This window comes from Epinephelus lanceolatus, chromosome 1 (assembly GCF_041903045.1).
Source record: "Epinephelus lanceolatus isolate andai-2023 chromosome 1, ASM4190304v1, whole genome shotgun sequence".
Lineage (NCBI taxonomy): Eukaryota > Metazoa > Chordata > Actinopteri > Perciformes > Serranidae > Epinephelus > Epinephelus lanceolatus.
Genome location: NC_135734.1, coordinates 50,405,553 through 50,423,240, shown reverse-complemented (window position 1 = coordinate 50,423,240; position 17,688 = coordinate 50,405,553). Strand labels below are relative to the sequence as shown.

General features: G+C 43.7%; 1 protein-coding gene across 1 annotated transcript in view; it reads left to right on the top strand.

Annotated features, from left to right (window-relative positions):
* Positions 1-5,707: 5,707 nt before the first annotated feature.
* Positions 5,708-17,688, top strand: part of uqcc1 (ubiquinol-cytochrome c reductase complex assembly factor 1) — a 35,140-nt gene continuing 23,159 nt past the window's right edge. Inside the window, exons 1-3 of the mRNA XM_033627283.2 lie at positions 5,708-5,971; positions 11,438-11,545; positions 15,597-15,704. Coding sequence (XP_033483174.1) covers positions 5,897-5,971; positions 11,438-11,545; positions 15,597-15,704 — 291 coding nt within the window. The 5' untranslated portion in view covers positions 5,708-5,896. The remainder of the gene's footprint in view (positions 5,972-11,437; positions 11,546-15,596; positions 15,705-17,688) is intronic.

Sequence of the window (17,688 nt, the reverse complement as noted above, 5' to 3'; positions counted from 1 at the left end):
TGAAGTCCCATTCTCGAAGCATGTCGGTGTGTGTGTGTGTGTGTGTGTGTGTGTGTGTGTTAAAGGTGACACCAATTTGTCACGGTTAATGATTGTGACCTTCCTGCCTGCGACATGAGAACACACACACACACACACACACACACACACACACACACTTTCCAAATGAGACAGATTGAAAACAGAGCATGATGCAAGGCAACTAAAACATTACCTCACCTCTTCTATCCAACCAAGACACCATCTTCTCCTCGAGAGCTGGCTGCCACTGACATGAACATGACTGTCTGAACCAAATTTCATGGCAGTCCATCAAAACCACAAATGTGAACCTCATGGTGGCGCTAGAGGAAGAGGTCAGGGGATCGCCAAAGTCATCTGGTTACATCATCTGGGGAGCCTCAATGTCTGTATCAAACTTCACAGCAATCCATCCAATATTTGTTAATGTTATTTCAGTCGGGCGGCACGGTGGCGCGGTGGTTAGCACTGTCGCCTGACAGTAAGAGGGTTTCTAGTTCGATCCCGGGCGTGGGAGCCCTTCTGTTCGGAGTTTGCATGTTCTCCCCGTGTCAGCGTGGGTTTCCTCCAGGTGCTCCAGCTTCCTCCCACAGTCCAAAGACATGCAGGTTAATTGGTGACTCTAAATTGTCCGTAGGTGTGAATGTGAGTGTGAATGGTTGTCTGTCTCTATGTGTCAGCCCTGTGATAGTCTGGTGACCTGACCTGTCCTCAAGAGGACAAGCGGTTAGAAAATGGATGGATGGATTATTTCAGCCTGGACTGAAAAAACAGACAGTTAACCGTTAATCAGTGAACAGCCAAGAATATTTTGACCAGTTACACATGTCGGCCCAGAGGTTACTTTTGCTCCTGTTTTGTTTCAACTAATGTTAGTTAGCAGCACCACTCATTTAATGATTGCCACTTGTAATGCTGTCTCGACGCAATAGCGTTGCTTTGAAAACACTGTGCCCACCCTCTGGTCTCCCCCAGGCTGCCTTGGTGTGTAAGCATCTCAATCATAGACTGTATATAACGATGGATGACGCGTCTCCACTCACCTCCACTGTACAATAATGAAGCCAGAATATTAAGGATACAGCTGCCTTCATCTTGGTGATGTTATCTGGCCTGTGTGTGAAGTTAAACATGAAACAGAGAGGCATGCTTGTCCCAAAGCTGTGTACATGGCTGTTGTCTACTTAAAAAAACCTGTGTGCACATGCTAATTCTGGTGGAAAAGGGGAAGGGCCTGTATGTTTCAGCATCTATCCTGTTAATGCAGTCAGCTGACTGTCTATGTGCAAAGCCAACAGAAAACCAAGTATAAGGCATTTACATCACAAAACAGAAAGGCCTCCTGTATTTTACATCATTGTACTTTTTTCTTACTAATTTACAGTTTAGTTAATGTTAATGGGTTTCGGGCTGTTGAAAGCAAAATTGGTGGGCCTTCACACAGAGGGCTGTAGTTTCCTGGCGCGGTGCAGGGTGGCGAACCCCATGCAGAGCTAGTTTCGAGCAGCGCAACCCGAGGCGCGCTCAGTTTGGTAGTTTGGCAGACTGAGGTGCGCTGAGATGGGTGTGGCGGCGCAGCAGGGGGAGGTGTCGACAGATCCAGCTTGGCGCAGTGACAGTTTCGTGCTAAAAGGCTTCGCCGAAGGTGCGCTAAAAGCTCGCCAGCTGAAACCAGGTCTACTGTCAGCACAGGCGGAGCGCAGCCGGTGTAAGCCGAAGTTTGGCTGACCGGCGGACAGTGCGCACACGTCACCAAAACCTCACAGGCAGGTTTCCAGAATATCAGGCACATTAACGATGCAATAAATAGCCACAAAAACCACTATTCAATGCAACTATCTGCAATCAGCACATAAATGTATCTCTATATCGACTGTCCCGTCACATCTGATGTCAGATCAAAGGGGATTGGCACCGTTTGGCACGTTTGGCACGCGTAATGGAAACCCAACCTGATTTGATTAACACAGCTGCAAACTAATGAGTTCACATCCCTCTCAGCCAACCACAAACAGCCACAGCATCAGATAGGGAGTATATATTCAGCATCTGTCATCTTAGAAAAGTCAAAAGAAAAGAAACCGAGTGAGACTGCGAGAGAGAAAGAGAGAGCGTGCGCACGAGAGAAACGCAACATTGATTTACAATTGTGGTGACCTCCTCCCAGGCTACCTTTGCATCATCAGCCCGTGGAGGTCTGCTCACAGTTCTGTATATTCGGACACTGCGAGCTTGGACCTCCCGGACCAAAACATCAGTTTCCTCCTGGGAGAAGTTTGGCCGTCTGACGCTCCTGCTCTCTTCTGCCATGGCGAATTGAGTAAACTCTCATTATGCCTCTGGCGGCGCATTTAAGGGCGAGGAGAGGGGCTCATTTGATTGGTGTGATGTGAATGGGATGTGTAAAACCCACTCCACGCCTTCTCTCCTCCCTCTTTCCGACTTGCGCAGGTAGGAGGGACGGAGGTGGGAAAGAGGAGTAGCTGCGCCAGGCGCACTGTGTGCCAAACTTGCAAAATCCACCTGGCGCCCCCGCCTCGCCCGGTCTGGAAACTAGAGCCCAGAATGACATTGCTACACACACCCACATTTTGCCTTCATTAGTCACACAGAAGACATCTTTAGAATTTAAAGCCTTCAAACATTTTTACAACAGAAAAAGCTGTGCATGTGCATGAATGTAAATATTCAGTATGTGTAGGTCTGGGTGTCAAACTACATTTCTATGTCAGTGTTTGGGGAGCAATGTATTATCTTCTCAAATCTTTCATGCAGAAATACATTACATACTGTGCCTGTCTGGGGGCTTTAGCAGGAAGCAGCTGAATAGCTGGATGGCTTTGAACAATCTGTGGAGGCAGCCATGCATGGCCCTGCTTACTCTGTGGCCCTGGAGCCGCTGCAGAACTGGCTGAGCCTTTGTGAGGTTAATATTCAGGATGACTGTTCATTTGACAGAGAAGAGAAGAGAAGAGTTTTACAATTAAAAATGAGACAACATCAACATCATGTTAAAGGACTCATTTTGCAGAGACGTGTGCATACGTCCTTTACGTCCTATACGGCCTTTGAACCCTTTATGTCACTATTTTGATGTAATGGCCCGAACATTTACTGTGTAGCTGAGCCACATCTCAGCTGTTTTGGTTGTCTAATAAACCCAAAGTATATGTCCAGCACCAAATGACAGACAGAAAATGTTAATGATCAAGAAAGTCGAGTGTTCACTGTCGCAGGTAAAGACGTTTTGGAGTTGGTGGAAAATATTGGATTCCATTCATCAGACGGACACGAACGTGACTCCACATGTTGCTCTATTTAGGCAATTGTTTGCTAACCTGTTATTTAAAGCAACTTTACCGAGTTTTGTGGTGATGGATGTGTATTGTATGGTGTCATTTTCCGATGCAGTATTTTCACTGGTTTATGTTTTATGTTTTGATATGGTTGGGCAACGATAAATTGATACAACATGGCATTGCGATATTTTTGTGTGGCAAAATTGCATCATCACACAGTGCCAGGTATTGTTGTCTAATGTACCAATTATTAATATTACAAATACAAATTCAACTTTAGGTAGTTTACTGGAATAGTACGATCAATTGCTTTTTTAGCTCACTGGACATATTTAATTGCTGCAAAAAAATGGATGAGGTGAGATGAACAAACTGAAAACTTCTTACCTTATTTGATAAAACAGATGTCCACAAACCTATACATACTGTATGGGACCTACATATACATTAAATGTAAGGATGTCAAAGCGAGGGGGGCTGCCCTTGGATAGCTACCTGTGTGCAACACTGTAAGTCCCTACAGGAAACAGAGACACTGTGCTGATTATTTAAAACAAAGAGCCACTATGGTGACATGTACTTGGTTTTAAATACTTTGCACTTCTTGGTAAAATACGTTGGGTCTAACATACTACATAACAGGGGTGTGGACTTGAGTCACATGACTTGGACTCAAGTCAGACTCGAGTCACAAATTCAGTGACTTTAAGCGGCGATCATAAGGTCGGAGGTTCCGAGGTCCCGACCATTAACTCGGGGGAAAAGTGCTTTCAACACGTGGTCGGAGTGGAATTTATCGTTCTGTACATCATGTGGAAGTGTAGCAACCCGAGGACCCCAAGTTGACACGCCATGACGTTACAGCAATGATGGCCCCCTTCGTGAGTCAAATAATTTTTCTTAGGTAAAATAATGCATCTCAAAGACATCTTCAAGCAAATTTGAACATTATGTGTGTAATTATACGTAGAATTAGTAACATTGCCAACACCATACATTAGCAAAACATTTCTGACCTCTTCATTTAGCCAAAAAGGCTAACAACATCAGCCCAGCTCCACTGGGCTACAGATTTATGCCTTCTCATTGAACACAACACAGGAGAGCGAAAATCTTCTTGCGGGCATGCATGTTTACGTCCAAGGTCCGATGTGAGGCGATGAACGCACTTTTTCCAGAAGTAGGGGCTTTTCCGGGCTTTTCACGTCAGGTCCTTGGAAACCTCCGAGCCCTCTGAACGCAGCTTTAGACTCGACTTAACAAAATAAAAGAACACTTGCACCTCAACTTGGACTTGAACACGAACGCTGGTGACTTCACTTGAACCTGAGCCTTTTGATCTGAAAATACTTGACACCATCCTCCAAGCTCAGAGACTAAGAAGTATGTTATTTCAAAAGTGTGCTACAAAGTTATTAATTTTTAAGAATCAAGTGACATTAACGCTGTTCATTTCTAGCATGTCGACACTTAATTCACCAGCAAGCTGCAGGGGAGAACCAGTAAGAACTAATGAGATGTTACTGGCTGCCAGTTTGGAAAAAACTATGGGTGGTCATCAGTTTCAGTTTAGTTAATGTAAGAAGGTACTGTGCATATTAGTAAATACGCATGGTATAAAAATGCCAGAATTAGCCAAGAGGCTATTTTTCATCTGTGGCTTCTTGGCCACGGTGTTACACAAGGCCTCAAATGATGATACAGTTAAACATAAAAAAACTAAATGCATGCAGGTTGAAAACTGCAGATAGAAACACAACTTCCTACAAACTTCTTTTAACAAATAAATACACATTTTCAAATAATGACTGATATTTTAAAATGTTAAAATGGCTTTACATTTAATGAAGAGTGCATTTTAACTACAGTAGCAGCGATATGATATACTGTCATATAAAAAGTCGACGGTTGTCATACCATGTACATTTGCTTATCTACAATAATGAAAAAACACAGCTGGCTGTTGAATCTCCTCTTTATTTTAGTTATTTACTATGGGGAGATTTTTACACAAGCTTACATTAACAACCTGGGTTCAAATTTTAAGTATAGTGATAAAACACTTGTTCAAACAAAAACAACCTTTCTGTTTTCGTTCCTTTAAGGGTCATTCTGGCTGATATTAATATAACTTCTGTAATACCGTGAAACCGCGGTATTTTCTGTGACAGGTATCGTACTGTGAAAATTTCATACCATTGCAACAATAATTTATGACATGTTTGGGACTTGGAATTCAACGTTTAAGACTTTGGGCTAGACTTGAGACTTGCATGTCTTGACTTGGGACTTGAGACGTTCTTGTGACTTGCAGAAGACATTGACTTGGTCCCATGTCTGCTAAATAAAAACAAAAGAAAATCCCCTCTAACCGCTCAGGGTGGAAGCGGACCTTTTCTTCGCTGCCTCTGTTTCTGACCGGACACAATTGGCTGCCGGACAGATTCCGTTGACATTGCTGAGGAGGAGGAGGCTGGGACAGATTGGTGTTACCAAACGTGAAGGATTCACTGAGGGGAGCCGCAGTTCAGTGGCAGCCCGCTTCTTGGCCGTGATATCGGGACACGGTTAGAGTCATGTATCGGCGGCCGCTGCAGTCCGCCGTCAGAAACGTTATTAACGTGACAGCGTCCAGAGCCGCCACCGGAAAGGTAACACCGTTACAGCTAACGTTAGCTTAGCTGGCTAATAGGATTTAAGCAAAGTTAGTTCACCAACACGACACATAACATTGTGTACCGTCAGCAAGAGGTGACGGTGAGTTGTGTTAAACACTCAGAGAGAGGAGATGAAGACATGAGAGAAAGTGTGTGTGTGTGTGTGTGTGTGTGTGTGTGTGTGTGTGTGTGTGTGTGTTATCATCGACCCACAGAGGTATTAACGTCAGGTTAAACAGATTAACTAGTCCCCTGTGAGAGCTGCCAGCTGGTTTGTGTAGGTGAACTTCACCGTCAGGTTAACCGTTATCTAACGTTACTGCCGGTTAAAGTTAACGGCCACAGAGAGTCACCAGGCTGTGATGGAAACATCAAGTCCACTGACCTACTTTTAACCAGACCCCGCGGGCAAGTTAATCTAATCAAGGTTTTTATTATGTTTAACAAAACTTACAATGAAGCGTAAAAACCTGCTTTATTTGGGCCTTTACTTCTCTTATTTTAGAGGATAAAACAATAAATTCCAATAATTTAAAACATTTTAAACTTAAGATGTTCAACAAAGTTGCCCATAATACATTGGGACCTGCTTTATTTGGGCCTTTACTTCTCTTATTTTAGAGGGTTAGACAACAAATTCCAGTCAATTAAACCACTTTAAACATAAAAGTCTGACAGTGTTGATCGTGATGCATATAAACCTGCTTTATTTGGGCCTTTACTTCTCTTATTTTAGAGGATAAAACAATAAATTCCAATAATTTAAAACATTTTAAACTTAAGATGTTTAACAAAGCTGGCCATGGAGCATAAAAACCTTCTATATTTGGGCCTTTACTTCTCATATTTTAGAGGATAACACAACAAATTCCAGTCATTTAAACCACTTTAAACGTAAGAGTCTCACAACGTTGATCCTGATGCATATAAACCTGCAATATTTGGGCCTCTCTCTATTTTTTTAGAGGATAAGACAACATTTTACAGCAATATAAAACATTTTAAAACTTACGATATATAACAAAGTAGACCATGATACATAGAAATCTGCTATGTTTGGGCTTCTCACTCTCTTTTTACAGGATGAAACAAGAAATTCCAGTAATTAAACCATTTTAAACCTATAATGTTTAGCAAAACTGACCAAGAGACACAGAAACCAGCTAAATTTGGGCCCTTTTTCTCTCTTGCTTAGAGGGTGAAACAAGAAATTCCAGTTTAGAAATCTACTATATTTGGGTCTTCCCTTTTTACAGGATAAAACAACAAACTCGGCGGCACGGTGGTGTGGTGGTTAACACTGTCGCCTCACAGCAAGAGGGTTGCCGGTTCGATCCCGGGCGTGGGAGCCCTTCTGTGCGGAGTTTGCATGTTCTCCCTGTGTCAGCGTGGGTTCTCTCCGGGCACTCCGGCTTCTTCCCACAGTCCAAAGACATGCAGACTGGGGACTAGGTTAATTGATAACTCTAAATTGTCCGTAGGTGTGAATGTGAGTGTGAATGGTTGTCTGCCCTGCAATAGCCTGGCGACCTGTCCAGGGTGTACCCTGCCTCTCGCCCGATGTCAGCTGGGATAGGCTCCAGCCCCCCGCAACCCTCAAGAGGATGAAGCAGTTAGAAGATGAATGAATGAATGAAAACAACAAACTCCAGTTATTTTAAACATTTTAAATTTCCAGTTTTTAACAAAATTTACCATACTTCATTGGGACCTGCTATATTTGGGCCTTCCCTCTTTGTGTTTTTTAGAGGATAAAACCACAAATTCCAGTAATTTAAAACATTTTAAACTCAACATGTTGAACAAAGTTGAACACAGTACACAGGCACCTTGTATATTTGGGCCTTTACCTCTCTTGCTCAAGAGGATGAAACAATTTGTTCTACTAATTTAAAACATTTTAAGCTTACAAAGTTTTGCAAAGTCGACCATAATATGAACCTGCTATATTTGGGCCTTTACTTGTCTTTCTTAAGCCTAGTTCACATTACACGATTTTCACCCTGATTTTGCATCGTGGAGACTATCGTAATCTTTTGAGTGTTCATACCTGGCGACGTGTGTTTCTGTCAGCGGGAGTCTCGCCAACTGCGTTACGACCTGTGTGTGCACACCACAAGACTTCTCCACCGAGCCCTCGCTGACAGAGCCCCAGATAACGTGGTGACGTCACCAAACTTGGAGACGACACATGGTAAAGGCATGGATATTCTTCCCAGTGTTGAATCAGATCTGCCTCCAGGGCCTGGGTCCAAACACAACACGCTCCCCGTGATCCTGTGGACGCCGCCATTTTTGTTGTTGCTTGCCGACTTGTCAGTGTTGACAGATCTTGGGAGAGAAACAAGCAACCAGGGCTATGGAAACAAGCCCAAAAGAAGCGACTATCATGCATTTAAATAACTTATTAGACGGATATATATAGAGGAAGGTGACGTTTAGAGAGCAAGCCCAAATAAGCAACTCCACTTTAGAAATAAGCTCAAAGTCGCGGCTAATAAGCGGACCTGGCAAGTGGCAACCCTGCGGCTTGTCCTCCTCACATTTCATACGTCCTCCTGTGTGCTGACGTGGGACGTATCCCGCCTCTCATTGGCTGATGCTCTTTGTCAGTCGTGTCAGACTTCTCCAGTTTTCTAGCATGCCAGATATCCAGTCCCAGTCACAGACGAGGGGGTGACTTGCTCGTAGGCTTGTTCACACATGAGGACTCGTCGTGGCAGACTATCTGCCGACTCACCTCCGACCCAAGGTGGCTCTCAAGATCCTCTGCGACGTCCAAATCGCGGTGAACATCGTGTAATGTGAACTAGGCTTTAAAGGACAAAAGAACAAATTCCAGTAATCAAACTAGCTACACCTTGGAGTAGCAAACTTTTGAGGAACGCACATGTTTTTGGACTTCTCTCTCTGTACATTGCATATTCTTTTTATTCTTGATACTGTGAACCTGTGCCCATCCCAGGGCTCGACAGTGCGAGCGTTTCACTCGCATTTGCGACTAAAAATAGGTGTGTGCGAACTGTAAAAAATATTTAGGGGCACATGTGTGCATAAAAAATCAGCCAAAGCAGCCTATATTTTTGTCAGTAAAAAAATATGATAATCTAACCGCAAATATTGGAGGAACTCCAGCTGCCTTCCCTCTTCCCTCTTCCCTCTTCCCCGTGTGACACGGTTATGGGCGGTTTTCCAAGCCACTGTCGGCACAATGAATATAACAGCCGGGGTCCACCGGGCACGTCAGCGGTGCGACACCTCTGCAGCGCGAGCCCCGTAGCTGCTTGCCCCCGTTAATCAATTACAGCGGCTCCACCGGCAACGGGAGCGGTGCGACAACCCCCGTCTGTCGCACGACAACTCTCTATTTTACCTTCTATTTTTGTCGTGCTACGCTCCCCTACGCGACCCTCCAGCAGATTAAAAACTACATGAAATAGTGTGCTAAACGAGCACAATGTGTTTTTAAATGAATAAACCATTATCAGAGGTGATATGTGATGATTTTTTTTCATGCATTTACCCATGTTTATCCGTGACATTGTGTAAATGTCCGTAGTGGACATTTGAAAGCGAGTAGATGACAAACAGTACAGTAAACTTGTAGATAACTCAAATACATGTAATAACAGGTGGAAAATGCTTTAACATTTCATGCAGCCTACACGCAGTCTCTCGGCTTGGCAAACGGTAAACAACCCCGCTGGCTTCTCTACGTGTCGCTTCCGTACGCAGTCAGTGGAGCCCAAATGAATAGCCTACGCCGCGACGCTACGCTGACATGACGCTTAAGTTTGCAGCCGGTGGAGCCCGGCCGTAATAAGTCCCACTGTCGGCAGGGTGGAAATAAGTGTGGCAGAGGCAGGGACGGTTTTTGCTATGGGCAGGGCGCAATCTATGTGTGGGCGCACGAGCGCCCTCCAAAAAAAATAAAAAAAAAAAAACTCGCCAGTTTTCTAGACTACCGCTCATTTCCACGTCAAGTTAGTGGAGTGGGTGCTGGGGCGCCCCTATTATCACAGCGGTTGTGGGTTGAACGGGGGTCACAGACAGGAATACGGAGGAGGATCATAGTGTGCAAGATAATGGCTTACCGGCGACAGAGAATCCGACTCCAGGTCCAGTAATTTCCTCTTTCGTTGGCGTCATGACTGCCCAGTAGTACCTGGACAACCGAGCCGTGGCGGCACACAGGTACGTGGCGTGTCAGAGGAGAAACGAGTCGTTCACATTTCTCTCTTGTGGCAGGTAACGGTCCACAAACCTCACCGCACTTTAGGGACTGCTCTTTACTTATGAAGGGACTGTCAGGGGAGGAGGGTGGCTGGTTGATTTTTTATCTTATTTATTTATTTTATTTTGGCTGGGTGGGAATAAGTCAAAGTGTGGCGGAGAAGAGGGACCGGGAAAAGCAGCGGACCTCTGGGGAAGCCTGCTCTGTTCTCCCCGCAGTTAGGGACGGTTCGCCACGGCCAGGCTGTCGGCTGGGTGGGAATAAGTCAGTGTGGCGGAGAAGAGGGACCGGGAAAAGAGGCAGACCTCCGGGTAAGCCTGCTTCGTTCTCCCCGCAGTTAGGGACCGTTCACCACGGTACCACTGCTGGGCAGGGTGGAAATAAGTCCTGCAGAGTTTCAGAGGACCTGGAGAATGTTTTAGGTAACGATAATATAACGTTAATAACGTTATATAAGATAATCATATTGCAAAGATAAGACAAAATTGCAAAACTTGATGATTTTACCTTTCTGTACATTTTGTATACAGATTCATTAAATAATTTTGCTTGTAAATGTCTATTTGCATCACGTTTATTACGGAAAACACATTATTTGATCAATTTACATTGTGCCCCGAAAGTTCTTTGTGCGCTCCTTTCTTTTTCAACTTAGGAGCACATGTGCTCCTTGGGAAAAAAGTTAGTGTCAAGCTCTGCATCCTCTAGAATATATTGTTGCACATTCCTGCCGAGTGCTTCTTCTTTTTTTTTTTTTTTTGATTTATGGAATTATTTTTATTAGATTAGAGACCAACAAAGGAATCCACCAGAGCTGTTGATCATGGACTTGTGGAGCTCTCACGTCGTTTCCCTGAATTTGGCAGTACATCCAAAATTTCTTTTTTAAACATGAGAGCAAATTGGGTCACAGTGTGGTGGTTGTTCAGAATATGTCTGCTCTCATTCATCTTACATAACATACAGCTGGTATTGTAGAATTATATCAGATTGTAGCAACACACAAATGTTTGGATCCCTGATACTCCCCTCTAACATCTCCACTGCTTCTGTTTATTAAACTTCAGAACTCAGTTTGCTTCTGTATGAAACTGATCATTTCTCATTTGTGCCAGTGCATCATCGGGATCTACTAATATATGTTTGATCATTTAGTAAAAAGCTTCCCATGTGATACTCTATATCTCATTGTCTCTCCTGTTTGTTCTGTCTCTGTCTCCGTCCAGGTGTTAGATCAAGAAGCCTGTCTTGCCAGAGCTTTAGTAGCTTGCCAACTGGCCAGAGTCTCCTCTCCCTGTTTAACACCATGTCGGACACTGCACATCACCACACAGGTAACGTGACACACACACACACACACGTACAGAGAAACAGACTATAGATAACACATTTACTTTCTCCACATGTAAACATTCCTCAACAAATATTCAAGTATACATGAAGCCCAAACTGTCTCTGTCAACAACTTACAATGTTTTCAGACTTATTTCTTCAGCCATTAGTCATTTGTTGGCTCCCCTCCCTGTAGATGGGACATGAAATGGAAACTTGAGTGTGACTTTAAAGGGCTGACTTTCAGGTTTAAAGATTTTCACATCCATATTGTGTGAAATAGCAGCTCTTGTCATACATCTCCATTTCCCATAAACATTCAAGCCATCCTGGTGTGGTGCAAACCAGCATGGCAAGGTAAAAAAAATAAGTTGTTTATGCTGACAATAGGCTGCACAAATAATCAAATATTGATCCGATCACACTTTAGGCTTCTCACACTTAAAATGAACATGATCAACAGCGATATGGCTGTTAAAAACATGTGCACCACCTACAGGGAACTCTGCTGCATGTCGAATTAAGCACTCCCTGCCAGCCAGCCTCCATTTTGGCAGAGCTGTGTGCTGTGCATTCACCTTGCTGCAGCCGCTTGTGAAAAACTTCTGAATGTTGCGAATGCAGACAGGCAAACAAAAAATCAGCCGTCATCATCCATCATCATCTGTTGTTTGGAAGTATCTTGGATTTCGGAGAAAACAAATTATACACAAAGTGCATAACACTTGTATCCGCCCAGCAGAGCATCACACACAGTCTGCAGTACGATAAATGCAAGAAGGCAAGAAGAATATTGTTGCTAATGTTACTTCACTGAACCTCCATCCACGTCCAGCGTCAGCTCAGATATCCATAACAGTGATGCTTCATTGCATCATGGTACCATGACTGCTGTTTTAATAAATAAATAAATGAATACAGCAACAAATACGTATCCATATGAGATGCACTGAATTCATACCCTGGAAATCCAGAGTTCTCGCGAGAGCACAATTTGAATTTGCTCAGTGAGTCACTCTGGCAATCAGTAATGATGCTCATTACCAATGCCGTTGGAGCCGAGCTGCACCAATCACATTGGTGTATCTGATATAGGCGGGCAAGAGGCGAGCTAAACAGATGACGACAGCGCTGCGACGACGAAGTCCTGAATCAGTCAGTAAACACTGCAAGATGGCTACGGATGAACACCAGTTGTTTGAAACGGCTTTGGCCGCTACAGTGAACGAGTTAGACTTGGCTTTTTCTCTAAAAGAGGAACAGAAGACGACGCTCGAGTCTTTCCTTTGCAAGGAGGACGTTTTGCTGTTTTGCCGACTGGATACGTCACCCCGTGTATTGTTCTGATTGGTCGTAGTGTTATCCAGTTGCGTGCAGTGATATTTTCAAATGCATGCTTGGTGCCGCCCCTCGAGTTGGGCCATTTTCATTACTCATGGCCAGACCCTAAATCTTTCTAGATTTGGGTCTAGATTTCCAGGCTGCTGAATTCAGATGAAGAAGAACTTTATTTTAATTCTTATTTTGATACAAAGATTTGTACATTAGTAGAAATGTAGCACAACATGGAGGTGAAAGACGTCCTCTGCTTATTTAAATGTGAAAGTGCAGTAAAAATATTTGTCCCTAAAAACAATGAATAATCGTGATAAATAATCATGATCTCAATATGGATCAAAATAATAGCGATTATCATTTTGGCCATAATCGTGCAGCCCTAGGTAATGATAAGTTTGAGATGGTTTGCAGAAGGCACAGGAAGAGCCTGTCATCTGCAGCTCTTCATCTAACGTTGGTTGTCTCTGGTTTAAAGCGGACTCACTGATGAAATAGCCCGTTACATGCTCATACCTTGTTGTGTTGACCATTTTTATTGAAGAATAGCAGGACTAGTTAAGTTCTCCTGACTAAGCGACCTTGCCTTTTCCTGCAGTGGATTCACAATAAAGGCCTCCTGCTGTGTTGCCAATGGAAAACTGTGGGGCTGCACCCTGATAGTTGATGATTAGAACAATCAGTCGGAGACCCCTCAGCTGACTAAGATTCCTCTAAGTCGAGCAGTTGCCGATCAGTTTCTCAGATAATGTTACCTCTGCTTAGAAGTGTTGAATTTACAGCTCACAGCAACTCATTTGATTCAGTCTTTGGCCCCACTGAGTTAAACCACACCGTGGTGATGTGCAATTTCTTCGTCACTTTTAACATGCTGAGCCACACCCAAGATGGACCATCTCCAGAGTAGGGCCAAAAGCAGTTAGCGGTGACGTCCCACCAATCGCAGCCAACCCCTGACGACCTCCAGTCCCCCAAAACAAACGTGTGTTATGAAACTGAACTCACATCGGACCGTGCAGGAGACCAGAGAGAACAACGTTTTTAAAAGTCTGTGTTTTTAGCTCTGTGTCTTTGTAGCTTCTAACTGAATCTCTGTGGTTCGAAGTTTAGTTTCTCTCCTGTGTCTTGTCTGTACTTTAGATATCTGCTTTATTTTACTGTTTCATGTTCTCTATCAGCCGTATGGAGTTGTGTTAAGTCACTGCTGATGAAAACCCAACATCTCGTTATGTTGCTGCTTCACAATAAAAGCTTTTATATAACAAAATAACGAGACTTTTATTGTGGAGAATCGATAGGAAATCAAATGTGTTTATCACTAAATTAGCAGAACTTTGTCAGTGGCTTTTCTTCAATAAAAACAAAGTCTATCAGCACTGCAGGGAGGAAGAGTAAAATCAGAAATCAGCCACAGTGAGATGTTGATGAAGAGCTGCAGACAACAGGCTCTTACTGCACCTCTGCAAACAGCTCACCTCCAACAGGTAAACTTCTTTAACCTGCCCTGCTGCATGATGGAAAAACACTCACAGTGGGAACTTTTCCCACTGATTTTAAACGTCATCACTCAATACAAGCCGTCATCAGTTAAAGACACCTTCATGCAGGTGGCCATGTTGTAATGGAGACACAAATCCCTGCAGTGCTGGGCTGATGCTCAGAGTCAAACTTAAGCTGACCCAGCACATGGGTGAGGAAAAGCAGTACTAGTGTTGTTAAAAGATATTGTTGCACATTTCTGATACATCGTTAGCGTAGTTAGCATGCATTAGCTCAGAGTGACTGTCCCGCCAAACCCAGCTCAAACTCTCTAGCTCTGTACTAAAAAGAGGAACAAGTAGTCGCATATTCGTATTTAACAGCCAAACCTGATTCTATTAATATAATTCTGAGTTGTGTTCAGCCCCAGAAATCTGTTCATGTGAAGCAGCAACAGCAGAAAGCTTTGTATTTGCATTAGAGGCCAATAAAATATGTTGATCGTAAAATAATGCTGTTCTCTGGCCACAGAGATTCACTTACAAGTTACAAAAGCACTGTAGTCACGCATACGTCGAGCAGCTCAGCACATGATTTATCAGTTTAGAACAAGACACAGCTTTGGTTTGTCTCAGGTTCGCTCCATTCTGCCCTGCTACCAGACAGGACCACAACAGATTATCTGTTTCTGATATTTATGTTGATGAACTGGGGTCATGGTGGCAGTAATAAAACTGTCAGGGCATGAAGACAACATGCAGCTCAGAATAGGTCAGTATCATAATTTACTCAACAGCTGCACTCGCCCAGTAAAGGCCATGTTCCCCAGGTGTGTGTCGTCATACGGCAGGTTGTGTGCTTGCGTGTCAGTGAAGCTGTATGGGCTGTTGATATAATGAGGGTCACACAGTATACACACAGGGAATTTCAAATCTGTTTCAGGAGTAGTTTCTAAGCTGTGTCATCTGTGTCAAGGCTGTTTTCACTCCCTCCTCATCTTTCTTCAACCTTTTCTCATTTTTTTCCCACTCTGCTCCTCAAAACACCTTTATCTCATCCTCCTGTCTTTATCCTTCATCTGTCTTTCCCTCCTTCACTCCTCCTTTCCTCTGTCTTCCTTTCTCTCTTACATCCATTACCTGTTGTTACCTCTAACACTGCTTCTTAACTTCCTGTCAACCCTTTTCTCACCCCATTTCACATCCTCCTCTCACTGCTTTTCCATTTCTGGTCCGTCAGCTCTGCAATGTCAAGCAGACGCCCCAGCACTCAGAGGAAGAAGTCGGGGCATTCACGAAGCTCATTGAGGCCATGGGCTTCACTGGACCTCTGAAATACAACAAATGGGTGAGTAATGGCGGGAGTGGGAAAGAGCGTTCTAATTGAAATTGCATAACAGGTGGGAACATGAGAGTGATGGGTAGATTAAAGACAGCAAGAGAAGAGAGTGTGCTAGGTCCTTGATAAAGTCTAGAAACAAAGGTGGACATCAGGTCAGACAATAGATGTGCTGCTGTACTCACTACAGTGGATGTCTTGGACACTGCAGGTGTGGAAAGTAAAACTGGAGCGTGGGGAGTCACAGCCTTATTTCCACTGCATGATACGACTGGACTTGACTCATGTGGATCTGTTCTTTTAGGGGGTTTTATCAACAAAAATTGTGGATAGGAACTTGTACTTTTTGTGGTACCACCGAGCAGCATCCTCTGGAGCTGAAAAATTAAGCCAAACTGCAGTTCCTCCAATGTCCACTTGAGGCTGGCTCCAAAAGTGAGTCAATCCCTGTAGTTAATATGTTAATATGTCCAACCTTACAGCAGAAATAAACATGTTTACAGCCTGGTATAAAAGCAGTTTTGGTCTCCAGAGCTAATATCAACATTCATGACAACCATACAGGGAGTTATTTTTATATAACTCACCCGTTAACATTTTATTAAGGCTTAAGGTTACACATAATTAAGGGTTGGCCAGTCTGCTGATAGTGTCCTCAGCTTCTCAAGCGCAGTATACTCTTTGTGGTTTTGGGCTGTCCCAGATGGAAGATGACCAGCATGAAAGAAACATGGCAATATTGTTGGTCGTAGCTCTCAAACAGTGGTCCTACATCGCACAGTGAGAGAGGTTCAAAGATGGCCGTTGTCACAGTCTTGTGATCAAACTTAGCCTGGGATGAAATTCTGACAGTGTGAGAAATTACTGTGTGACTGCTGTTACCACCTCCGTCTAACAACCTACCAATAGAAATGCAACATGAAATGACGCACTGGTGCTAAAGCCAAACAAACAGATGGATGGCAGCTCGCCATGGAGGCAAAACACGCTAAAAGAAATGTGTGTGATTCCAGGAGGAAAACCTTGTGGAGTTGTGGCAGCAGAAGCCTTGCCTGTACGATGTGTCCTCCAGCTCTGATAGTGCCCACAAAACCTCAGGTTATTTAATAATGTGAGACTATATGTTGAGCGTCACAGTTGGAGGAGTAATAATGAATGCAGCGTCCTCGCACGCTTACATGCAAAGCGGCTAAACTGGCTGAACCGTGATGATGAAATAGTCTTGCAGATTAGTCAGTGGACTACACGCAACCATCAGCAACCTGTGCCGACGGCGTCATGGTGCTAAATCCAACTTGTATTGTATTACGCAATATGACAACTACTGCCAGCCAAGAGTCCTGCCCACATTGACGGGGCTATCTGCAGTGGAAAACAAAATACCAAAAAGCACCTGGTACCAAACGTGTGTAGGGTCGAGTCAAGCCGAACCATACAGTGGAAACAAAAGTAATTTAGAAGCTGTTGTATTATAATAATGACTGACAGCCTTTTTATTGATCACCTTAATTTCGATGAGCCGGTAAATCAATGTCAGATTCTTCTCTCTCATCTTCTGTGAGCTTCTCCTATCATCTTGACATTCTAGTCAATTCAGAAAAATCTGAGTACGTTGGTATAGAGGAGCTGGGCAGGGCTGTGAAAAGTTATTTACTGGCAGCTGTCTGCAGATATCAGGCTGAGTCTAGATACAAACAGCAGGAGCAGAGGAGTTAGTGTTTGACTTTACTTCTCTATCTGTGCTCTTACTTATTGAAGCAGTCCACAGCTGTGCAGAATAACATGTATATTATTTAAAATGCTTAACAATGACAGCCTTGCATTTGTAGGATTATCTGCACATCAGCTTTTCAGTGTCACAGCCAGGACCTCAAGCTGTAGTCGCATTTTAAACAGAAGAATCTATTTTATACTTCCATAGCTGTGAATCTAATTCCTTCAGACCACAGTCAGCTCAGAGACTGTTCTGTGCCGAGCGCAGTGAAAAATGTTT